Raw genomic sequence first — 25,386 nt, forward strand, 5'->3', positions numbered from 1 at the left:
TTTAAAAATTGCTTATTACTATGTTCACAAAATAACTTTCTCATTATTTATGCTTATTTATGCCCACGTAGCAATAAAACTAACACAAGTAACCACAGTGTCTTTGGGCCTCTCTTAGTCTCAGTACCCACAGCTGCAAAGTGAGAAGGTCTCTAGAGATTCTTCCAGCTCTAAAATTATAAGAGTGAAAGACCTCTTTCTTAAAAAAGAAAGCTTTTTATCTAGATTGAACCGAATGATCTGACTATTGGACTTTGAATTGAGCAACATGAGAGTGTTACTCAAGAGTCAAGTTACACATTTTCTATTTCTCTTTAATAAATAAATGCATTAAAATCCCATATGTAATAACAGTATCCTAAAGCTTCATTAAATATTGCTTAATATTAAGGGCATCGTCCCTCTGCCAAGGTAACCAGAAGCCAAATTCCTAAAATGCCAGAGCCAAGAGGGATGGAAGTCCTTAAGCTAATTCTCTCAGTTGACAGATAAAGAAACTGAGTCACTGAGAGGCTCAAAGTCTCCCAGGTACTTGCAAACAGTAGTAAGATGACCGATTTTCTTCTCTTCCTCTTCAGCATGCTGTTTAAATCACTATGTGGCATAAAGTGAAACTCTACATCAGTAAACAAAGGAACTGAAGATGGTAATTCCATTACCGGGTCACTAAATAATTTAGAGCCTAATTTTTCTTCTTTCCTTTTTTAATGTGAAGACCTTATGTTCAGAAACTTACAGTTCAAAGTATATTAAGTAAAACCATGTCCATATGCAGATACATCTTCTCCCATATGCATCTTAAGAAAATAGCAAACAAAAAAATAATTTATCATCAGCCCCTAGAAAACAAAAACGGAAATTAAAAGAAAGAATGAAGTAAATCTAAATTGTATATTTTCATTCCTTTTAAAAGGATTAAATAACAGAATTCTAAATGGTTTGTTTGTACTTTCCATGCAATATGTAGATTAAGCATGAAATTCTGTTTGGGACACTTTGACATCTGTTTTCAGTGCATTACAATGAAATCTGGGGACTCGATACATACATTTGCTGTAATAAAACTGTCACTAATCAGTGTTTTCCAAAATATTGCCCATAACTATTACTATTCAGTAGTCTCATTTGCATGATCTAATATTGTTGCTACATCATGTTTTTCCCTGACAATGTATTAGCTGGTCCCAGGCACATGGTCTAAAATGGATGCAAACCACTCAATAATCTCAGCATTTCCATAGTACTCTGTACATACGCATGCACTCTGTCCTAAAATTGGACTAATACTTCATCCTTCACGAAATATTTTCCCTGTAACTGGAACACCTAAGACTGAATTCACATCAACCACAATAAAGGCCCCACATGGAGAAGAAAATTATGCCTCATGGGGCTTCCACAACAGAAAATGTAAACACTATCCTAATGCAGAAGTTCCTTCAACAAATCTGTTATATGCTGTTTGATTAGTGAATGCATAGTCTGACATTAACCTAAACCACTTCTATGAAACGCAAAACAAAACTACACCAGACTTTAAAATCGGGTCTACTTAATTTTCTCTAGGATTAATAAAAATGGCAGGTACCAAGAAACACAATCTCACAAATTGTTAACACAGCCTCCTGGATAGTAGATTGAAAAAAAGTCTTTCCACTTCATATTGCATATATCCGGTGGGTCATGAACAAAACTTGGATCTCAGGGGAGAAGTAATTCTGACAAGCCCAAACATGATATTCACAAAAAAACAAAAACTTACTGAAAACAACGTATCTACCTATGCTAGCTCAAAATTAATTCCATATTTTATCAGTACTTGGAATCATATACATATTGCTTAATAGTCCAACATAATTTCATTTGGTCCTCCTATGAACTCATCTTAAACCTGAAATATATTTCTCTATACACATGTTTTATATTATACAAATGTTGGATAAAAAGCAGATTAATTGTAGACCCTAATGCTGTGTTTGTTAGTACTAAGAAGTCATTCCAAATGTTCCAAAAGGGATTAATGTAGTATAACAAGTCTATTTAATTATTGTAAGACCAGTGATCCTCATATTACTATAAGCAGATTTTCCCTTATTTGGAGACTGAACAGATATTGTTACATGATAACTGTAAGTCTTATCCAAAAATATTAATACTTCACCATCAGGAAATTTAAAGAAATATGCTAGCATCTCCAGGAGGCTATGAAAGACAACCAATGTTTCAGAACCATGTAGGCATTCCCATTTTAGGTCAACGCCAACTTTAAATCGTAAGTGTAGTCAAGGTTTTTTCAACGTATTAGGAAGACAAAATACCAAATCCTTCTGCCATCAACAGCAATAGATTTTATGTATCTTTAACACTTTCAGATGCCCTTTGTATCATGTACTAAAATACATGCTTTTTAATTTTTGTATATCCTATGAACATAACACCAACTAAACGCCCAGTATGTTCTCAAAAAGAAAAGGTATGACACACACAAATTATTAAAAATTATGTACCAGAATCTAAACAAACTAATCAATGTTCTGATTTGGCTTTTTGTACACTCTAGTTACCCTTTAACTGATGAACAAACAGTGAGTTAACTTTTCATATTAACTCCTGGCTAGAATCCCTTGGTATTATTATAAAATGCTTCATAAAAGAACATGATTTATTTTGGTTTATGCACTATACAGTGTGTCATGTGATTTAAAGTATTTCCCTAGTAGGGACTGTGGATATGGGCTAATATGTCCCCTTCCCTGACCTGCTGTGCAAAGTGAGGACAGGTAGCAACCTACTGGCCCTGAACAACAAGCATCATGAAACGTTCCCCAATGATCTGGCGGACAAGGTAACTTCATGACCACATGGATTCAACCAACCAGAGCCAATGAAGTCAAACAATAACCCCAAATCTAGTTTGGAAAGAAAAAGTGAATGTTTTAACCACTTCTCATTTTGCTTCCAGTTGTTCTTAGTAAATAAAATCATTTTAAGTAAGAAATATCAACTTTTTTCCTCTAAAGATCATTTAATTTTCTTCACATCATAAAAAGGATGAATGGGAAAGACTGACCTAAAGGAGAAGAGTTAAATGAGAATTAAATCAAAACAATTCATGTAACTAATTAAACATCTTAAGTTTTGACCCAACTAGAGGTCATTTTTAAATAAGACACTTTCAGGCTTAGATCTCAAAACCAGCAGCTTGCTCTCTTTAAGAACAATCCACTCTGGCCACATCATCATCACTCCGTCCAACTAAATCTAAAACATAAGTGTGGCTCTCCCAAATCCTGGCAATTTAATTTTTTGTAAATAAAAGTCTTATGCTTTTACTGAAGTACAATGAGTTATATAGAATTGCAATGAATTACTTGCTAGGACACACTTTGACATAAAAGTTAATTACTCAGAGAATCACTAACAAAATTATTTTATTCTTTCCTTTCAAATACTCCAAGAGTGATCAAGAAATTAATTCTCTGGTAATTCTGACATAAAGCCTTGCTAAAACTTGTACAATCATTCCAACTGAAATGGATTTAAAACTATATATAACTAGCTAGCCTCGTGTGCCTACACTCCTTGGATTTACTAACAAATATCTGTACACATTACTGTGATCAGGACTTTCCTTTTCTCTTTGGAATATCTTTTCACCTGAAACTCATAAGAACTAACTGGTGACCTCTGGCTGTAATGCCCAATGACTCCTCTTCACTACTGGGTAGTTTCTCTGGAAGTCTACTTTATGTTATGTTCCTTTATAGAGAATAATAATGGCTATTATTAACATTGTTGCTTTTACTTACATTAATTATTTCATGTAATCCTAAAACTGCTCTGTGATGGCATTTTAATCCTAATTTACAAAATGAAAAATGAAAACACAGGAAACTTAAGTGACTCGACCAAGGCCACAAAGCTGATAAAAGGCAGAACCAAAACTAGAAATCAAAATGACAGATTTGTGCATTATTTCCTATGCTCTACAAAAACTAAAAAGGCAGAAAGGAGATCTGCTCAACTCCTAAAGCAATCCAAAATTCAGACGGTAAGAGAATATTTTAAATTGCATGTTATTTATTCCCCCTATGAATGAACCATCCTTCTTAATTCCTTACAAGATCTAAGCCCTACCTCTCTCTGTTTCTCTAACTTCACCTCTCCTCTTCAACTCTCTGCAATGCATGGATGCATGCACCCAACAATAACCCATGGTCTAGGAACTTAACCTCTTTAACTCAACAGTGGTGATCCATTTCAAATTTTTTCAGTGGAAGAACTTGGGCAGACTTCTCAAAGAAGTCATAGACATTTTTTAAATCCTTAGGGGCTGGTTGCTGTTCCAGTATCACAGAACATGATCCATTAGCCCACTAACCACATCCAAACCCAACTTGGTGTTGGCTCTACCACTGAGGACACTAGTGAATAGAAAAGGCAAGAGCAATATTTTCCAGTCAATGGAAAGGAGAGAGAAACTGAGGCTACTGACTAAAATCAGATTCAGTGCATTACACTCACCCTTTCCCCTGAGACCTGTAGGATGCTGAATTATTAGTATAATTAATGCTGAAAAGCACTTAAAATTCCTTGATCTTGTGAACATTTCTGTGGAAAAATCAGTTTAATACAACTGAAAAAAAGAAAACAAAGAGAGAAAGAGAGAGAGGAAGAGGAAGAAGAAGGAGGAGGAGGAGGAAGAAGAGAGGAGGAGGAGGAGGAGGAGGAGGAGGAGGAGGAGGAGGAGGAGGAGGAAGAAGAAGAAGGAGGAGGAGGAGGAGGAGGAGGAAGAAGAAGAAGAAGGAGGAGGAGGAGGAGGAGGAGGAGGAGGAGGAGGAGGAGAAGAAGAAAAAGAAGAAGAAGAAGAAAAAGGAGGAGGAGGAGGAGGAGGAGGGAAAGAAAAGAAAAAAGAAAAAGAAAAGAAAAGAAACACCCTACCATCTGCTATTTCAGATATTTTTAAATGGGAATAGAAAATCTAGTGCTTTTTTCCAAGGTTCTGGAGCCTGCACCACATTGTCCCTCATCTGTCAGTGTATCCACACACATGCACAAACAGTATGTGACACACCACTAAGGAAATGCACATTCTAACTTAAACTTCCTTCTTTCCTCTAATAATTTAAAAATAAAACGTAACAGCTTGGATTTTAAATATTTAATCTGGCAAATATAGGAAAAATCATGAACTATAATGTCATATTTGGCAAAGAAAAATTTGGTAGGATAAAAATATCTGTTTTAACATTTTAGAAGCCATTTCCAATATTTTAAAAATAAAATTATTTCACTGCTTCAAAAGAGAACAGATAAAATTCTCCATTTTTGCATATGAGATCTTCAGAGAATAGAAAAAAAATTTATATTCATTAAAATAAATATTTAATTTCTCATACTGGCAAAAAAATCCCCACAGAAATAGAGCTTCAAATTTACTGGTGGCTCACTACTATGTCATAAAATGTAGTTATTTGAGTTACAAAGACAAGGCTCCCCCTAAAATTATAAGTTGTAAGATAAAATACATAAAGTTGCACTACTCTTCATTTCTTTAAGTTGCTTTTGTACTACATGATGCATATACACCTTTTCCCAATAGACAAAGATTTACAGGGTGAAGTTTAAAAGTCAGTCATTTTGGGACTTACACGTTGGTAACCAAAAGCATCACTAAATTTACCACTTTTACCCTATATAATAACAATAAAATATTTTTATTGTAACAGCTGAAAATGTTGAAAAGTAATTATTAAGGAAGCCATAAATATAAAAAGCTGAAAAGTTGACCTCAGAAGAGTGGGTAAAGGAAATTGTGATGTGCACCATCATAAAACACGGAAACTAAACATCTGAGCAGAAGAAGTCCAAACGCCTCCCAATGCCAGAATGCTGTCCCTCACCTCCTAAAGCAAGGAGGGCTGCAAATTTGTCCCCATCACAGTCAGCGAACAAAAAAAAAGTCACTTGTGCAGCTACACCATGTCAAACAGAAGAGGTAGCTACTGCAGAGGGATGCCCGGAATCCACTGGGGTATAAAGTCAGAGCTGGGGCTTTTTGTCAGCTATTACCATAAAAGAATAAGAGGAAACAGTGACATTACTACACAATAGAAAGGTCAAACAGCTTGCAGCCATTTCATGACCCAGACAAGTCAAGGTCAAAGGATTCAGGTAGCAACTTAGCCAGGGCATAAGTTACAGCACAAATGAATTGTTTTAACACATCAGCTTTGGTCAATTAAACCTAACAAGGCAAGTTGCATCACGTAGCAGGGTTCCTGACACCAAGGCCAGAAGCTGAGACCGACCTCATAAAACAAGGCTTTTAACATAGCATAGCAAATTTAAGGTAATCCATCCAGAAACTGCAGATGTCAGAATAACAAAATACAAGTTGTCCTAAGCAGGAACATTTTTCACACTTTAGAATTCACTGATAGAGGGGTACAGACTTCATACTGACATATTCGTGTTATTATAAACATAGACATAAATGTAATCCCCTACCCACATGAATTACAGAATACACCCTATTTCAAATAACTTTCTTAATATCTGGGCTTGCGATCCTTGACCTAAAAACTATACCATTCTCTGTTAACAGCAATACATTTGTCCGTGTATTTTTTCAATGTGAATTTTGAAAAACCAAGTTTTGAAAAGACATTTTTAGCTTCATTCAACATCAGAATATAAATTTGTGTCACAGTAGTAACTGATCCTTGTTAAATGCTTTTGTGTAGTTTAGACAGCTGTAGAGATATATGTATTTTAAAATTCAATTCAATACTATTTATTGAATTTTCTTTTTTGAAGCTAACCAGTATTTTACAACAGCACATATTGGATTAAATAATATTTTTAAAGGCAATTCTGACCTTATTTTTGCATTTGCTTAAACAGGTCCCACTTTCAATTGATTTGTGTTTCATCTATAACTTACTACATGCTCTGATCTGCCTTAAAATTCTGAAAATATACAACCTCCAGGCAACTCTCAGCTAGTAAAATTACTCCATCCATCACCCCATATTTTCAATTATATAGTCCTTATTGAGAGTTCTTTAACTTGTCTGTGATTCATCAATGCAGTCCTGTTTAAACTATCATCATAAACAGAAAGAATATGTGTATCTAAGTGTTTTATTACAAACAATATATTTATGCACAAGAATAGTTTGCATTCCCATTTCGGAACATTGCTTAATGTAAATTTTTAGGATTTTTAAATGTGGCCTTCAATTCAGCCTCAAGGTCTTTCTACCTCATTGGTTAATTGGTAGCCATTTCTTCCAATTTTCTGAATAATATAACAACCAAAAGCCCAACCATTCAAGTCCCATTAGCTTCATATCCTGTAATGTTCAGTCTAATACAAGCTAATCCCACAGACTCACTCCTTACTACACGCACTTGGTTTTCACAAGTTCTCTGCAGTGTGATGATCTGTTCTCTATGCCAAAACCTAACAACTGAATTCAGTTAAATTAACCACATCACATAATTAGAGTTCAAGGACCCAAGAATGTACTTTAAAATGAGATGACATACCACGTTGCCACAGAAAAGTGAGCATGATGAAGAGGAAGCTCCCCTCTTGCTATGCTTGGCACTGAGGCATGCTGCTATAATAACTCCAGTTTCCGATCGCATAACCACCAGTCCTTGAGATTTCTAAAATTATTCCTCCTCCGCAGGGATGGAGGAAAAAAAAAGTTAGAAAACTTTGCTTTGAACATTTTGTTGGCTAATCATTTGCTCTGCCACAGCACACACACTGAAAAACTCCTCAAGTGTCCCGAGTTCGACTTTCATCAACTTCAAACTAGCAAAGGCTATTCTTTGTCACACTCTCTGTGAGGAGAAACTTCCCCCTCAAAAGCTAGTTTCAGAGCAAGAAATCATCACACTTCCCTTCACCCATAATTTTTAGATATTGAAGAATTACCTATTTTAATGGGAACTTAACGCTATTTCCACTCTGCAAATCTTAAGCTTCACACAAAGCAAAACTTATCCCTTTGATTTTAAAGTTAGTTATCATGTAAGCCACTGGGATGACAGAAGTGAAAACGTATTTATCTCAACGTTAAGAATCCCAGAGAATCCTGACGCAGCCTCCTATTGGTTCCCCCCTCAGCAGGTGCTTAAATTCTGACGAGTTGGCAGAGGCGGGAAGCATTAAGAGTGCTATAAAAGAGTTTTTTAAGCCCCTTGGTCAAAGTTTGTTTATCCAATTGAGCATAATCAAAGTTTATGAGGAAAAATATTTTCCTAAATCAGATATCTTGGCTTAAGACTTTCTTAAACTAGATATTTTTCATTGTTGTTTCAAATCACAGTGCTAAGTTTAAAAGGGAAAAGTTAATGAAGGATTAAAACATTTAAATTTCCTTTGGGCAGTTTCCACCTAAATTCAAAATTTGGGGAAAAATAAGTAAATAAAAAAATCCTACCAAAGTTATATTGCATCTATCTGTAGATAATATTTCCCACGCGCCATGTTAGAAAACAGAAGCGAAAGAACTACAGCAATGGTGCTAGGTGGCCTCCCTGGATGGCTGCTGTCCACCTCTCTCCCCCATGCACACACCGCCCTGTCAGCAAGCCAACTTTTGAGAGCCCCAACCGTCACCTCCTGTCACTGCAATTCACAGTTCCCCCAAATGACCACCATTCCTGAATAATGGGCATCGTTTCAGTTCTTTTACATATGGAATTATTTTACCACACGAGAGGCACAGTGGACTAAATCTGCAAATTCAAAAACATTACCTAGATGAATTTTTTTTTTTATTACAAACTGTATAGGGCTGTGTATAGAGGGAGAGGCTATAAGTATGGAGGGATGCCTAACGCTGACAATCAGGATATTTTACCAACTTTTGCTGCCCCCAGAAAGTGGGTCACTCTATTTTTTTAAATATTTGAAAACCATCAGCCTCTACCCTCCACCCCCAAAAAGTGAGATCATATTAATAGCAATGCAAGGGCTTAGTTTGCCATATCAGAGCACAGATGCCAAGCTTTCCCCAGCTGGCACGTGGGGCCTCAGAGTTTAACTCCTGAATTGTCTGGCCATGCTATCTTAGGGCAGGGATATCATGGCATAGAGAGCAAACTTCTGGCCCCTCAGACTGTGTTTTCTTCTTATCAGTGAGAAAATTGCTAAGTATCTTATCTTATAATATACGTTCCCCGCAAAGGTCTCATTAAGCCTCGGCATAAGACAGGCCAATAAGAACCCTTCTTTATCTGGTGAACTGTGTGTAAAGCCAGAATGCAAACAAATGAGCACCAGAGTTCGTGAGTTCAGTCCAGGACAGGATGCTAGATGGGAAAACTTAACAGTGTTCCCCTAACCAAACAGGCTTACAGAATTCATGCTCTGAGCATTTCACAATGCCAGCACACCAAATCATCCTACAGAGCAGCCTCATTTTAACAAATTAGGGAAGGTTCGTTTTCCCCATAATGGGAAATACCTGCAAATGAAGTGAAATTTATTAAAACGTTAAAATATGCTGTCAACTTGCAAACAATTACCTACTTAAGCTTTTCATAAAGAAGTAATTGTTACCCAAAAGGATTCTAAAAGTCAGAGACTGAAGGAGGAAAATAATTCCTAGCATTTATTTCCTTGCTAATGGTATGTGACAACCAGGAAGGATTCTATTTCAAAAACAATGATGGTTACAACTTCCCTTGTAAACAAGTCATATTTTTCACAACTTCAAAATGCACTTTAATTATCATAACATTTAACAATAAAACAACAAAAGCTGCCATCTAAGAGTGGATCACAGTTTCAATGGCGCCACGAGGCTAAAGGAAACTCCTCTTTCATGAGAGCCAGGAGGTTCCTGGACTCTCTTTAGCACTCCAAAACATGTTTAATAAGAGTGCAAAGTACAGTCCAAAAATCAGTTAGGCTGACTTAGTTTAAACTCTAATCTGTTAAATTCATGACAACAGTTACAGCCTCTTGAGATCTTTAAACTTCTTAGTGTGTTGTGACCTCTCTCTTTTCTTCGGAACCCTTCCTCGCCTCGGAAAAAGCCCAGTCCTCACTCCCTCACCCCACCCTCCTCTTTTTTTCCTTCAGGCAGAACACAGCCTGGCCAGTCAGGGCCTCCCATAGGCCAGACTTCCTTCTGTGCAGCCCTTTGGGTAGAACTGCTAATCCTTCGTATTAATTAACGAGATAATGGTGGTTAACTGGAAAGCAATATTAATGCTAACTATCTAGGAAACTTTGAAATTATTTCAGCCTTTTGGTTGGTTTTCCTGGTGTGCAGAATTGCACACTGACTATTTGGCAACATTTTGATGCAGAATTAAAACCTTCAGGAATGAATGATTTATAGCGGACCTTAAAACATAGGTTTTCTCTTTTTTTTTTTTCTTTATAACATTTACCCTGTTGCACATTACTAACTACAAAGAAAAGTAAGGTCCGCTCAACATGTTACTATAAATTTTGGAAGAGTGGAAGTTGGAGGAACCAAAATGTGTCTAAGAAATAAATAGTGACGTGACTGAAAGCAATAGTCAGTCATAATGAACGCGCTACATATCACTAGTTTTGGCTCGACCTCCCCACACCCTTCTCCTAGCACACCCCACCATCCTAGAGCATACTTATGTCCCTGTAAGGTGTGCTGTGCAAGGCTTGCCTGCTTTTTGTTTTGTTTTGCTTTGCTTTGCTTTCATGAATGCAATAACAAAGACAATATGGGGAAGAGGTACCACCTGCCCAGGAATCATTGGACATCTTTAATATCTTTGGAAAAATGGAGGCCACTTTAGAGCTATTTTTTTTTCCTTTAATCTGTCACAGTATTAAAAATAAAATAAAAAACTCAAAAAATAAGGAAGGGTTTTATATATTAGCTAAGGTTTGCTGCAGCAAACAAGCAAGCAGCTTTCATTCAGGGATTGTCAAAAACTTTCCAGTGTGCCCACTGCAATGCGGATGCCAACCAACGAATCAAAGGCATTCAGCAACTAGACAAAGAGGGTCTGATGCCAACCTCGGTGCCACTGGCAACCATTATTGGCATCAAGCACAGTGTCTGCCTTTTTTTTCCCCCTCGCCTGGCACTTCACAAACAAAATGGCGGTTCTTGTAGCAACGAAACAGCCGAAGCGCAGCCCTCTGAATCAATAACATCAAATGATTTTATGGATTTAAACACAGTTACTCCCAAATGATGTATATATTTTAGGTAAAGTGGGAAAGGGCTACATAATTTTATACATGACTATATTGCACATGACCTTTTACTATTGGAGAGAAATAGAAAAATGGACTAAATTGCGGCCAACCAGGCTATATGCATAGAAGCTGAATAACAAAGAGATCTAGCTTTAAAGAAAATACTGGCTTGTAGCCATGTGATACAAAAGACTAATGAACTATATATCAAAAATGATTTCAAAATGCATAAATTTTCCCCAAAACCATATCAGCTGCAGATGTAGCACTATAGCTTGTGTCAAAGCTATAGTAACTCTTTCCACATTTCAGAAAAGAGGAGGCTTCTGGGCATGAAGAAAAAAGAAGTGTGTGGGTTAAACCAAAAGAGAAAGAGGGAAAAAGGAAAGCACAGAAAGTTGGTCAACATGGAACTTTATTATATGTTGGTCGTTATATCATCCTCAAGAAGAGATGCAGTATATGATCTTGTATATATAACCAAGAGGACTACTGACATTTCTAGATCTGGAAATTGTCAATATATTGTAACATCACTCCACACTGCAATGCGGATGCCAACTAACAAATCACAGGCATCCTGAGCTAAACAAAGAGGGTCTGATGCCAATCCTAGTGCCAGTGGCAACCATCTTTGGAATTCTCTATTCTTTCTCATGTTTTCCTCCCAGTCGTTGAGAAGTGAGTCAAGAAAGAAAAAAGGAGGGAAAGGTAATTTTGTTGCTCATTCTGTTGCAAACTTAACAATTTTCTGTTCTAATTATTCTTTCATGTTTTTCTCTGTACTTCTTTACCTGATTTATAAAGCAGACTTAAGTGGGTTTTCACGTACTTAGAGGAGAAATAAAAAGTGATTGTGGGAGATACGCAGCCCTCTCTGACTGACTACAGACTTATCTTTTAAGTTGCCTTCATTAATCAACTGTACTGCAAAAGGACATAATTAAGCTATATTTGAGCAAAGAGAGAGATAAGTTTTGAAAAAGGAAAAAGCATCCTAATGTGAATTTTTTTTTTCAAAGAAAGAGCCAACAGATATTAAGAAGAGATGATGCACTGGCAGGTAGCAGAAGACACAAATTAGATGCACAGGGTAAAATAATGAAAGGTTTTTATGGCAGAGCCTCGAAACAACAAAATCAGTGTTTCGTCTGAAAATGTAGTCTCCAAGAGTTGCTTAGAACTTTATGACTATCATGACTGACGGTGCAATGCAGAGGCATTTTATGCATTTTTCTATCTTCACAAATCTAAAGGATATGTTCTTTATTGTCAGTTCATCAACCAAGAGAGTTGGCTGACTGCCCCAGGAGTAAATGTACGTACGTGCACACCTCAAGGACTAGCCTTCAAGCAAGTTAAAATGTGAGCAGCAGTCAAATGCTTGCAAATCTTCCCTACACTGCACTAAAAAGTTACATGACCCACTTTTTAAAACTTTACTTCTAGCCTTGACTTTCACAACACAGTTACAACACATTTACAGTCAATCTAACACATATATGTAGCCCACCTTAAAATGTCATCTCCTAGATAGCTGTCAATCAAATTAAGTGTTTTGTGTTAATAAGCTTTTATTTTAAGACACACAGGAAGAAATATATATTTTTCCCCAAACCATTATTACTTGGACTTTAACTCTTAAATGCATAGAAATAATGAAATGTTTCATTTTTTAAAAAAGCAATTATTTCCAAATGTATAAGGTTCAGCATCATTATTTAAAAACAAACTAAAATAATTTAAATGACATTTAAGCATCTCTCCAAAATTTGCATCAAGAAAAGACAAAGAGCACATAGTAAGTTACTTAGATATGAGTCAATTTTGATGTTTTATCTTTTAAATAATAAAATTCATACAAACTTATTAACCTCCACATTTATTTAACAAACATCAGATAACTGTCTGCTACCTGACTGTCTATAGGCCATTTTCCCTCCTGGCAGCCCAAGTTAGGAGATAACCCACCATCTGTGGCAGATCAAACTTCAGGGCACTTTTGGTATGCTGTTTTTTAAAATAATGTTTTACTATGGACTATTGCTAATACAAGGATATCTATATCCTGACACATTAATTTGAAGAAAAGAAATTCTCACCTACTTAAGAAAAATTTGGGAAGAAAAATAAAAATAATAAAGAAACATACTTCATCAAGTCAAAAAACACTCAGCAAAAATATCATCTATTTTTATTACTCAGGCAACATTTATATCCCTCTTTATCAAGTATTTAAAAAAGAACAGGTATGGTATGTGGTTTCTGCATTCTTTTTGAGATTTATTTTAAACTAGTGTAACTAGCCCACGTTCTGTTTTTGTTCTATAAGTAGAGCTGAGAGTTTTCTCCTTGGTAAGTTTTATGAATTTACATTCAAGTGAACTAACAGTATCAAGTATACTCAAGCCATTCTGGAAAAATATTACACCAAATTATTTAAACAACAATAATCTATTTAATCGCCAGAGAATATTAAACAAACCAGAGTAGGCATTCAATAGAAATATTTTAATTAAATCTAGCTCTACGTATAATATGCTTTCTGATATTGGCTATCTTGAGCATTACATAATAGTAAATATTAATTCTATTTTCAGTGCAATAGCATTAGATTTATGAACAAAGTTCACCTATCTCCTTAGTTACGAGACTAAAACAGAGATTATTAAAGTGTGGTTTGACTATTTATAAATAAAGTTCATGTTCAAATTGAGAAAAGACGACTAGGTCAAAGGAATGTAGCCTAAGATAAAAGAGCAAAGTTTCATAAACCATATTTTTCAGACTATTCTGTGTCTTTGAAAAAGTAGATTATTTCAAAGACATGTAAAAACATATCTTTTGTGGTCTTTCTTTAAATATCCACCCCTATCCAGGTATGAAAGCTCCACGTCTACTTCCAGGGCCTGCACATGGCAGTGAGCATCTGAGTGGGAGAGGGCAGGCCACTCTACCCAGAGCGGGTGCGGACTGGGACCTCGAGGACCATTTAACCCAAGCCAGATATTCCATATATGGGATCTGTGGGCAGTGTTTGCGGTGCGAGAAGAAAGAACAATCTGCTCCTACCTTGCTCCTGCACGTAGTATGCCAAAAACAAATCAAGCTCCTTAACTGATACTGTGATATGATGTGGCTGGACACAAAGTGCTGGGTTTGTGCAATGTGGGGATTTCATGAGCCGCTCTCCATCGGTACTTTCCAAGGGGATGCCTTTGAAGAGGATCACCATGACTAGATCCAGACGCCAGACTTTGTCTGCCTGTCGCAGGCAGTCGATTCTCCTAATCTTACCCTTCTGGTCAGGATTGGATAAGACACAGCACGGGTGCTTCTTGCCAGTTACGGTGAGCACAAAGTCCTCCCGGTACTCCTGGCGGATATCTTTGCGCAGTTTGGCCAGGAGCCTGGATGCCCACTTCTGTTTGATTTCAGGCTTTTCACTGAGAAGCTCATCTTTGACTGCTCTTTCTTCATCCTTTGACATTCGCTTCTCATGCTTTTTAAAGTACTTGCGTTTCCGAGCCTGCAGGTTGAACCAAGTATAGGCGATTGCACGGACATGTGGGAGAAGTGCCTCAATGAATGGGTGAAATTCATCCTGCAGAAGATGACAGGGAAAAAGAAGACATACACAGTCAGTTCAGCTATAAATAAATAAATAAATAAATAAATAAATAAATAAATAAAGCCACGATCCATTCCCAGTTCAGTACAAAAAGTTATGCATAGAAAAACATTGTTTTCTTGTTTAAAATGATTGAAGTAGTAGAACAAGAAGAAAATTAAGAATACCAAGCTGCCCCTTTTCCACCAAAACTTACAAACTGATTTTCCCTTCTAGAAAAAATAATAATAATGTTTTTGATTTGTATTTCCATTCTGGCCCCAGCCCCCTCACTCCCACTATGCATCCTACATTCTTTAAAACATAAGCAACCAAGGTGCTTGGCACGTAATTTAATATTTAAATACTCGATTGACCCACGAACACTACCCAGTACCATTTTACAAAGAACACAGTGAGATTTTTTTTTTTAATCGGAGCAGAGCTGTTCAGAGGCAGGAGCAATGCCACAGTTCATTTCTCTTCTCTGTGGCACAGAAACACAAAGCATATAGATGCTCAGTGTAATGCCACACAGTTCCCGCTTTTGGAGCATGCTCTCAGCAAGAGGCTGCTGGTGGCACAAAGAGCATGCGCCATTAAACTTGATCCATTTTCTTATCAAGCGTCCAACATTCCAACACTGAAACAGCACCATTCCAAAAGTGGTAACTAGAGAAACCAGTATACAGTGAGGGAAAGTGGGCAAAGGACACAGCTTGTCGTATCGGTGTCCTGAACAGAAGGTTTCCATACTTTGAGCAGTGCATTCGCTCCTTCCACCACCACCACTGGCCCCCAACACACACACACACACACACACACACACACACACTCACACACTCTCATACTCAACACTCTCCTGCTTTCTTGCAGACACACACACACACTTGTATTTTAAAATAATTTTTAAATAAAAGTTTCTAAAGTTGAAAACAAAAATGACATGAATGGTCTTCTGGCAGCTTTTCCTATAGAATTGGAAGCCCACAGTCTCAGCTAATTTGTTAACTGATCATATGAGTATAACAATTATTTCAAAGCCCTTAAAAATCAACCTGAGGTGAACAATGAAAAATGGCAACTTGGCACCAACTTAACATTCTTTGTGTCTCTGCATGCAGTGGCAGGGTGACACCAGGAGTATACCGCTGGTCACTTACTGCTCTTGTGGAATCGATATAATTCATTTGCTAAGCACGTGAATTCTCGGGCAGGACCGTGGGTACATCTATGCATGTGTTTGGGAACCTGCATGTGTACAGACTGTAGAGGACTCTCTCCTCTGAATTAAGTGGTTTTACCTTAGGCTGCTGCATTTTCTTCCCGCCTGTTTCATCTAAGCCTTTTTCAAGGAAGGGAGGCACAAGGAGTGGCAGATAATCTTTACCTACAAATATTTCAAGTTACTTTGCAAAGCAGTCAGTGTTTCATTACTTACTGCTGTAGGGAAAACCTGTCTCATAAGCTCAGAAAAAGGCCTTAACATCCCGTGTATGTATACTATATGCATGCAATAAGCCAAGATCTGAAGCAAATGAAAACTTCCACCATAACCACTTTTCTGGTCACAGTGACTATATTGTCACCCCGGCGAGACACAAAATAACTTTCTCTAACTGATTATATACCAAGATAGAATTTACATACTAGTGACAGTCGCCCTGAACAACATGGAATAAATTCTCTTTAACCAGACGATGGATGAACTCCATTAGGTAAAGATGATGAAAGTACAACTAATGACACTCTAACAAAGGTGTCCCCAAAATCCCATGTACTTAGGAATCTATTCCTATGGTGAAAAGTCAAAGTTCCAATGCTAAAGACTGTGGCACGTTAGCTGTTTGCAGTTCAGAAAAGGAAGAGGTGCATGTCCCATCCCATCAATAATGCAGTTATCAAGTGTTTTTAACATATTGCCATAAAATGTTCCTACAGCAGAATATATATAAATCAAAATTTTATAACAATACAGAATACAGATGATTATATCACAGCATGAGGCACAACCAAATGCCATGGAGGAAATCATTAAACCGATCAGTAGTTTCCAGCAGAGATTGGAACAATTCAGTTACTATGTGAGCACATTAAACTAGGCCATGGAAAGAGTTAAACCACAATCTGTTCTTTGTGTGGGAAGGCAGCCCTGCTCACAGCAACCACAGCCCCATGATAAGACCTCCCTATCTCCATACATTTTCTGATGCCATGCTTTCAGCTTTCACTCTAACTACAAAAACTTAGTTTATCCCCCTTAGAAATATATGCAAAATGAAACCCTGCTCAAGGAAATGTGGACTTAAACATGCTTTAGGAACTCACTTTCTATATATAATCTGACTTTTACTATAATTTATTGATATGACTAAAAAACATACATATATATACTCATAAAATAAAAACTTGAGAATGTAAAGAGTACACATGGGGGCAGCTCTGTCTCACTCATTTTACCCTTGCCATGCCTTAAAAAAATGCAAAATTATTTTAACTGATATTAAGCATTTGGGAAATTCTTGAATATTTACATCCTTAAGTACTATGTTCAGTGACATTTCACTTTCTTATAAAAACATCAAGCACCCTTTCAATTAAGTTTGTCTGAATTTTAAATAATCTATCATGTAACAAAACTCAAATTTTAATAAATTATTTTAAGCAATCAAAATGCAATTTGAGGATTAAATCTGGAATTTTTCTGCAAATGCACACAAAACAATGTTTTTAAAAGTTGCCTTGAGTATGTCACCAATACTGCTAAGTAACATTTTAAAACATACTTTTATTATTATTATTAAATAGAAGTAGCAAGCTTTCATAGTCCACAGTTGCTCTAATGTCTCAGAGCTTTACTATTATGTGGATTCCATTCAAGTGGAACACTTACTGATAAGGAAACACATCCTCAAAAAAATGATGATATGAAGAGGTTCACTATGTCACATACATTTCTGTATTAACACACCTACACTATTTCATCACCTAAATCTGATTGTTTTTTAATGCTAAGTTGCAATATACTTTTAATAATTTGGGGTGACATAAATATGGAGCATAGTAAATGTCTTCATCCCCCCAAAAAAGTGACTTAGGTATTCAAACGTCCTAATTAATAAGTTATCACCTAATATCACTTTAAGTAATTATGAGAATTGTTTTGAAAGCAAATAATATAAATGATCTAAGATCTAATGGCTCTCTATACTAATATGCCACCCTGCTCTTTCAACATTTTTGTTAAAATACTTTGAGATTCAGTAATTTTCTTTTAAAACTTCCTTTAGTTTTACTAAATTGATAAAATAAATAACAAGTTACACATTTCAAATATAAAAGCAAACAGTCCTAATTCCACTAAAAAATATTGATTTTTCTTCACAGCAACAACGGTTTCCATGAAAGGAACGGAAAATTAGACCATTATAGATGTTAATAAATAAATGCTAGATGATGTTGGAGCATTGCAATTTCACAATAAACCATTTAAAAATGTACCTAAAGAACATGCAAGGCCATGAAAAAAAATCAGTGCAATCATGCCAAGTGAAAATTATATTATTAAGGGTATACATTATTATTAGAAAAAGCAAATATTAAATCATATGATCGTTCTTAATTTTTCTTTTATATCTGATTCACACTAATGTAGAAATACTGATTTATAAGAATTCACTGATACTTTTGCATAACATTTTGCTACATATAACTGTGGCTCCTTTTGAATTAAAATTCTTTCTAAAACCTAGACACCTTATTCCAACAACTGAAACAAACACTTCCTAAAGTTTTCAACCAATTAAGACTGTTTCTCTATTTTGTATTTAAAAATCCCCAAAACTGTTCTTTTCTACAGTTATAAGACACTGCCAATACAAAACCAAATTATAGATCTGATGTAAAACTAACACAGTTAACGTGCTCTTACTTTTGCAACACCTTACATTACCTATAAAGTCACATAGAAATTATCAGTTAAGTGAGAGTTCTAAAACTAAAGATTATTCTGTAGTATAGGCCTTAAATCCCAAAAACAGTTTTAATACATCAAATTAGATTTACATTATTAAAACAGTAGAGAATATTAGTCATCATGAATTAGTGTTGGTACGTATGTATTCTTGATTACTAATGTGATAGCTGAATGATGATGCAGTATATGCTCCTAATATTCCATATGTCACGAAGCTGCAATTTTATTTTTAACTTACACAAATTAAGGTAAACTTAGTGAATTTTCAACACATGTTTAGAGGAAATCAAAATGCAATGTATGTAAACCGCTAGCAATGTTTCTAAAAAGCCAATGTTGAAAGTATAAATGTGGAAAAGCATTCCTATACAGGTGAGAACTAGTGAGTCAGTACTTTGTAAGTGTAAAGCGCATCTCAGTTTGTTTTATTGGAACAATGCTTCAATAATGTAAAAATAATGTCAAATGGACCTAGTTTACCAAAAAGAGAGGGAAAAAAAAATAAAACCTGCTGATGGGTAATGTGAAAGGTAATTTTTAGAACTAAAGGAAATTCGTTATACCTGAAACAGTTCAATCACCAGTGGTCATTATTCATAGCTTTTAAAGGACAAATAGCTCAGCAACTCATTTTTCCAGTTTTGTTAAATTAAAGTGCACATTTACTTGCTGAAAATAGCCATATCTAAGTTAATCATACTCAGATGCCAAACAAAATATAAACAATAAAAAATGTGTCAGCCAAAAAGCTACAGGACTGTATCCAATCACTGAATAAGCCTTATCATTGTTTTCATCTTCATTCACAATTTATGAATGCCTTAGTCCTTTTGAATCACAATGGCTTCTAATTGTCATACAATTGAAATCTTAATCATTTGTCCATTATAAAAATGCATCATCATCATTATACTGATTTTTTTTAAATTGTGACAAACCTAAGAGGAGGCAAGATTTCTGTAACTGTTTAGTTTTTATGCCAGTGTCAAAGAAAATGGTTATCAATTACCAATCGTGCTACATCCTCCTAAAAGCTAAAGTCAACTGTCCCACACCGCTGGAGGTTTAAAATATTGCTTCAAATAACAACTGTGGACTAAGATATTTAGTTACTCCGTCAGTTGTTTAGTTAGCAAGGCAGCGATGAAAACTACCCTCAGGTAAGTCTGTTCGGTCTCGCCACTTTTCCGTTTGGCCGTCTGGTTTAAATCTGTACAAATTCCGTTCTTTAAAAAAGTATAAAGCCAAAATTTTATTTCGCAATATTGTTCCTAAAGTCTTGGGACAATTTTCAAAGTGATTTTTTTTAATGAGCTTACTTTTCTAGCACTACTTTCTGCCTTAGTAGCTACGCCTAAATATCGTCAAGTGAACAGGTCTTTACAAAATGAACACGTTCTAAAAGTCCTTAACTTTTACCACGACCAACTAACTGATGTCAAGGTAAAGACCACCTTTGTGGTGTGGTCGCTGTAAACCTCAGAGTGCGGATCACGAAGGACCAGAGTTTTAGATTCCCCAAATTAAGCAAGCAAAGGAATGGGTCTCCGGACCACAACCTCAAACTGGCTTCGTCGTCGCCCAGCCACTGCCTGCAGCTTACTCCAAAGGCGCCCACAAGAAATCGCGCTAGGGTCTCCTCGTCCAAGTTCACTAGTTGTTTATGAGGGCTTAGTCCCCCGCCCCCCGCTCCGAAGTTCCTCTAAAGCGGAGTCCGCCTCAGCGCACGCGAGCGAACGAGAGGGGTGACAGGGTCCCTAGGCAGGAGCGCCGCACCGCAGCAGGCACTCAGCGGACCGCACAGGGGCTAGCTCTCGTGGGCCTGGCCCCTGCCCCTGCCCACCCTAAGCGGCCTCGCCCGGCCCAGCCGCCCTGGCAGCACGCGGGCGCCCGCTCTCCGTGCCCAGAGCGCGGGGCTGAGCGCGCGCGGTGGCCGTGGGCTAGGGACCGCGCGCCGGCTCCCACGCCGCCGGGTAAATCCCGCCGCAACTCCTGGACACTTTTTCGAGAGACGAGGGTTGCGGAGATTAACTAATGCCTTTAATTGTCCGCAGACGAAAGCAACAAAACAAAACAAAACAAAGGCATTTCGGGCAAGGGAGAAAGCTCGAGAGAGCGACCGAAACATGTACCTGAGTGAGACAGATGGGAGAATACATCATGACTTCGCCTTAAAACGCACTTTCCCGGAGATGCCCAAGAAAATCTTCGAGAAACAAGAATTTCATCTATTCATTTTACAGTCATCTGAGCCCCGCGATGCGATCAATCAGAATGGGGTCTGCGCTGGATCACCGCAACTTCACAACAAACCCAGTCCTCCTTAAATAGCCAAAGATTCAAGTTCACTCGGCGTGCTAGATTTCCCGGTGTGAAATCCAATCTACACTTTTAGCCCTCTTGCAGTCCGAGCGCGCCGGCCGTGCTCGCCGATGCCGCTGCAGCCGCCGCCGCCGCCGTTGTTGGTTGCTTTTCGCTTGGGTTTGGGGATTTGTTTTCTGTTTTGCAGTTGTTGTTGTTGTTGGGAGCTAGGAGGTGCGCGACGGTTCGGTGCGGGTTGGATTTGGGTGGTGGTTGGTAGTGAAATGCTTTTTTAAAAAAGGCGGGGAGGGGGGCGCAGGAGAGAGGGCGGGAGGGAAAGCGAAGAGAATGTGTCACCGCACTGGGAAAGTTCAAGGTTACAGCCTCGAGCACTGCGGCAGGATCACGGAGTGGCGATCGCAGGCGAAACTTTGCCGCGAGCCGACCATGTGTGTGCGCGAGAGAGAGCGTGAGCGAGTGCGCGCGAGTAGCGGGGCGCGCGCGGGAGAGGGCCTGGGTGGGGGCGGGGTGGGTGGGGAAGAAGGGAGAGGCCGGGGTGAGGGAGGAGACGCGAGCGCAGGTCTCCGGGGTGGAAGAGGTTCCCGGCGCGCGGTCCCTGGCTGCAGCCGCCGCCGCTGCCGCTCGCGCCGACTCCTCCACGCCCGGGCGTCCGCTTCGCCCCGCGTCTGACCCGGCCAAGCGAGGAGGCCGTTGCTGCCGCTGCTGCCTAGAGCCCAGGGGGATCGGAACAAGCTCCTGAAAAATCCCAAACGATAAATCCCGCTCTCTTGCTCGGCTCCAAACTCCTCTTTTCTGCTTTGGGCTCTTTTCCCCCTCCCTCTCTCGCTTTCTTTCCTTGCAAAACTTGGAAGTTGAAAATTTCACCGGTTCCACCCTCTGGACCGCTCGAGCTCTCTCCAAATCAGACTTAAGGATTGTTTTATTATTTAATTACACAATCATCGCTTTACTCCTCCTCCTGCAAACGCGCATTCCTTTTGCACCAGCCTCTCCACACCCCCCAGCCCCCACCTTCCTCCTCCTCCTCCTCCTCCTCCTCCTCCTCCTCCTCCTCCTCTTGCTTCTCTTTCCCTCCCTCCCTTCTCTTTTCTCCTCTTCTTTCTCTCATTTGTTAAAGGTCTCATACCAGTGCAACAAAACCATAGTTGTGTGTGTGTGTATGTGTGTGTTTGTGTTTCCAAAATAGATCTTTCCGCCCTTTGGGCAAGTCCCGCACCCTCCCCACACTACCACACACATACACACCCCCGAAAACCCGCCCTGGAAGAGGTATTTTGGTGCTCACTGCGGACTCTTTAAGCCGCGAGGACATCCGAGTGGGAGAAACACTGAGCGGGTCTGGGCCCAAGAAAGGAACGAATGGAAAATTCCCTCACACCCTGGCCGCCCCGGGGCCCAAGCTGGGGTGCAGACTCTCACACCCCAGGCGGGCGCGGTTCGCCAAACCCGCCGGCTGAAAGGAGGAGGGGAGCCTGAGGAGGCGGGGGCCCGAGCGAACTTGGGCTCAAGTAGTTAAGGCGCGCCCGCGCTTATGGAGGCGGGTCCGCCGGGGTCTCCCCCGCGGGGACCCGCGCCCCCGCACTGCTCTGCAGAAACGGCGCGCAGCGGTTCGCCGCCCTCTCTGGGGTGCCCCGTGCACGTGGCCCAGATCGCAGCCGGAGGATGGGGGCGAGTTGCCGCCGCCACCAGCTCCCTCTTCCTCCTCCCCCTCCTCCTCCTCCAGCAGCCCGCTCCTCTCTCTACCTCTAGCAGCCCCACTGGCTAGCTCCCAATCCCCACCCGCCACCCCCTGGGGCCCGGGGCGCAAGCGGAAAGCGGCTCCCTCCCTGCCGGGGTGCAGGCTGGGCGGGTCCGCGGCGCGCCCGAAGCCGCGGGGCGGACGGGTGCGCGCGCGGGGGGGGGGGGGTGCGTGTGCCGCTACTGCCCTGCAGAGGCGGCCGCGCCCGCTGCGCTCCCGCGCCTCGGGCCCCGCCCCCACACCAGCCGCCAGCCGCCGACCCCGAGTGAATGAACTTGATTTCGGGTCTTTTGAGGGTGGAGGTTTCTCTTGCATCCTTAAACCCGCGCACACGCTCTGTGGCGCGCACACAGACAAACACAGCCCCCAAAGTTCCGGTTTTCGGCAAAGGGTGGGTGGGAAAGAAGTAGAAGCAAAGGCTGTTCAGACAATGGAGAGGAAAAGTGAGTGCCAGGGACTCCGCGCCTACCTAGCTACCCCCAGGGCGGTCTGTCCCTGCTTCCAACTGTGTAGTTGTGGTGTTTTAGGGTTCTCTCCTGACACCCCATTCCTCTTAAACTCTCTCCCTCCCTCTGGATTTTTCCCCTCAACTTTCTCTTCTGGTCTCACCCGCTTCTGCCCCCCGCCCCCCCCCCCCCACGCCACACACACACACACACACACACACACACACTTCACTCCCCTCAGTGAACCTGAAGGAACTAGTGACTTTTCCTTCACCAAGTGGGAGTTATCCACATCAAGCATTTCACAACGACACATCAAGAAAAGTAGGCAGGTTCAAGTCAACCATGAAATGGTCACTTTTTAACCCCGTCCTGTCCTCATTAGGGAAATGCTCAAACATAGTCCGTTTTCAAAGAGCGCTCTTAATGAGGCGAGCTTGCCAAGTCCACCAGCTGCAGCCCCCGTAAACCAAGAGTCCAAAGAAGAAAGGCACTGGGGGTGGGGACTTGAGGCCGGGGAAAAGGGGCCGTTGATCTGGGAAAACAGGTAAAGTGGGGGAAATTTCGAGAACACCCCCCCCGAGTTAACTCTTTAGAGCACACACCACTAGGAACAGCTTCCTGCTCCCCCAGAGTCAAATCGTCTAGTCAACGTTCTAACAACGTTAATTTTCTTTGTGTGGGCCATTTCTGCTTTTTGAAAAGCCAGGATAAATTTGACAGTCCTTACAGATGAAAGAAATGAGGTGACAGTCGGGGTTAAGCCAAATAAATACTGATTTCTCTCTCGGAAATGTTCAGGCAATCTCATTTTAATGTCTTTAAAAATCCCAAAGCATCACTTTATGTTGTACATTACTACAATACACTGCATCCCTTTTCTCACCTCACTGTCTTACCCGGGGTGGGGCGGAGGGGGGGGGGGTGGAGGGGGTGGAGGATGTTGTGAAGCTCTACTGATAATACCAGCTTTAACTACTAGAGTTTCCCTTTGAAAAATATTCAATTTAACCGGAGTTAATTTACCATAAAAGACATTCCCCTTGGCACAAATGCACTCATGTCCTTGAGCACACCTCTTTGAATGCCTGGACTCTTACAGAAGCCATTATTTTTCGGGGTCTCTTTAAAAATCGAGTGCCCATTTCTCTTTTTCTGTCCCTCCCTTCTTCCCTCCCACCTCCACACCACCCCCAGTGAAATCCTGGCACCCAGAGAGCGCTCCTTTCAGCCAGAGATCCCAGAACCAGCCGCTGTCCCCTGGCAAAAGAGGTCCAGTGCTGATCCCTGGGCAGGTATCTGCAGACATCGCTGCCCCTCCTCCCTGATTACTTTCCCTTACCAACAGAAACCATTTCCTTTTGCCACCCAAACTAGGCTGCATCCAAAAGTTTCTCACAAGCTAAAAAAAGAATAATGAAAAATTGACAACCGTTACACAGAAGAGCCCACAAAAGCTGCAGCAGCACAAGGGGTGAAGGAGCAGCGACAGACAGAGGTAAGACCCCAGAGAAGTGAAGACAGTCTTGGGCCTTCCAGGCCTATCACTTAGGGATTCAAATCCCTTTCAGGTGCTCTGGGTTTGTAGGGCACTTGTGGTTGAATATAATTTGATGGGCATGGCGAATACTTGGTAGTTTGGGGTTTTGATTTGTTTCCAAGAAAAGGAAAATGAGAAAGGAGTAATTTTGAAGTGGGGAAAACCAATGGGGAGGAAGAATGAGCAACAGAGATATGCTGGAAGGGCTTATGGGGTTGGGTGTTCAGTTTATGTGGCTTTGACTGTCCTCTCAGGCCTTGGAGCTATAGGCAAAATGACTGACATCCCCCAAAATACAGCTTCTTGTTCATCCAATGCCAAGGTCACTGCAGGCCTTCCCGGGATGAACTCTAAGAGAGCCTTTTGTAAAGAGGACTGGTAGATTTGCATGTGTGGGACATCTGGCTTCTCTCAGCACCACACTTGTCCTCCACTATCTTTGGTTTGAGAAACACCAATCCTTTAAATCCCCAGTAGAAGAGGAGAGAAGAGGAAGTGAAGAAGTGTATGTTGTCCACTTTCCTCCCCCCCCC

General features: G+C 40.0%; 1 protein-coding gene and 1 long non-coding RNA gene across 15 annotated transcripts in view; one reads left to right on the forward strand and one right to left on the reverse strand.

Annotated features, from left to right (window-relative positions):
* The window catches only part of NFIB (nuclear factor I B), a 240,223-nt gene extending 218,688 nt beyond the window's left edge, over positions 1–21,535 (reverse strand). For 7 of the 10 annotated variants that reach the window (XM_066368186.1, XM_066368185.1, XM_066368184.1 and 4 more), the window contains exons 1-2: positions 20,940–21,535; positions 14,294–14,825 (exon numbers count right to left, since the gene is read on the reverse strand). In XM_066368186.1, the coding sequence (XP_066224283.1) occupies positions 14,294–14,825; positions 20,940–20,969 (562 nt within the window). In that variant the 5' untranslated portion in view covers positions 20,970–21,535. Of the gene's footprint in view, positions 1–131; positions 152–14,293; positions 14,826–20,939 lie in introns of those variants that run through there. The other 3 variants (XM_066368187.1, XM_066368183.1, XM_066368188.1) reach the window with 2 other exon arrangements.
* LOC136394679 (uncharacterized) overlaps positions 21,472–25,386 on the forward strand; it is a 31,882-nt gene continuing 27,967 nt past the window's right edge. For 2 of the 5 annotated variants that reach the window (XR_010749218.1, XR_010749220.1), the window contains exons 1-2: positions 21,500–21,577; positions 24,691–24,811. This is a non-coding gene — a long non-coding RNA (uncharacterized lncRNA). Of the gene's footprint in view, positions 21,586–24,552; positions 24,609–24,690; positions 24,812–25,386 lie in introns of those variants that run through there. The other 3 variants (XR_010749221.1, XR_010749219.1, XR_010749222.1) reach the window with 3 other exon arrangements.

This window comes from Saccopteryx leptura, chromosome 2, assembly GCF_036850995.1.
Source record: "Saccopteryx leptura isolate mSacLep1 chromosome 2, mSacLep1_pri_phased_curated, whole genome shotgun sequence".
NCBI lineage: Eukaryota > Metazoa > Chordata > Mammalia > Chiroptera > Emballonuridae > Saccopteryx > Saccopteryx leptura.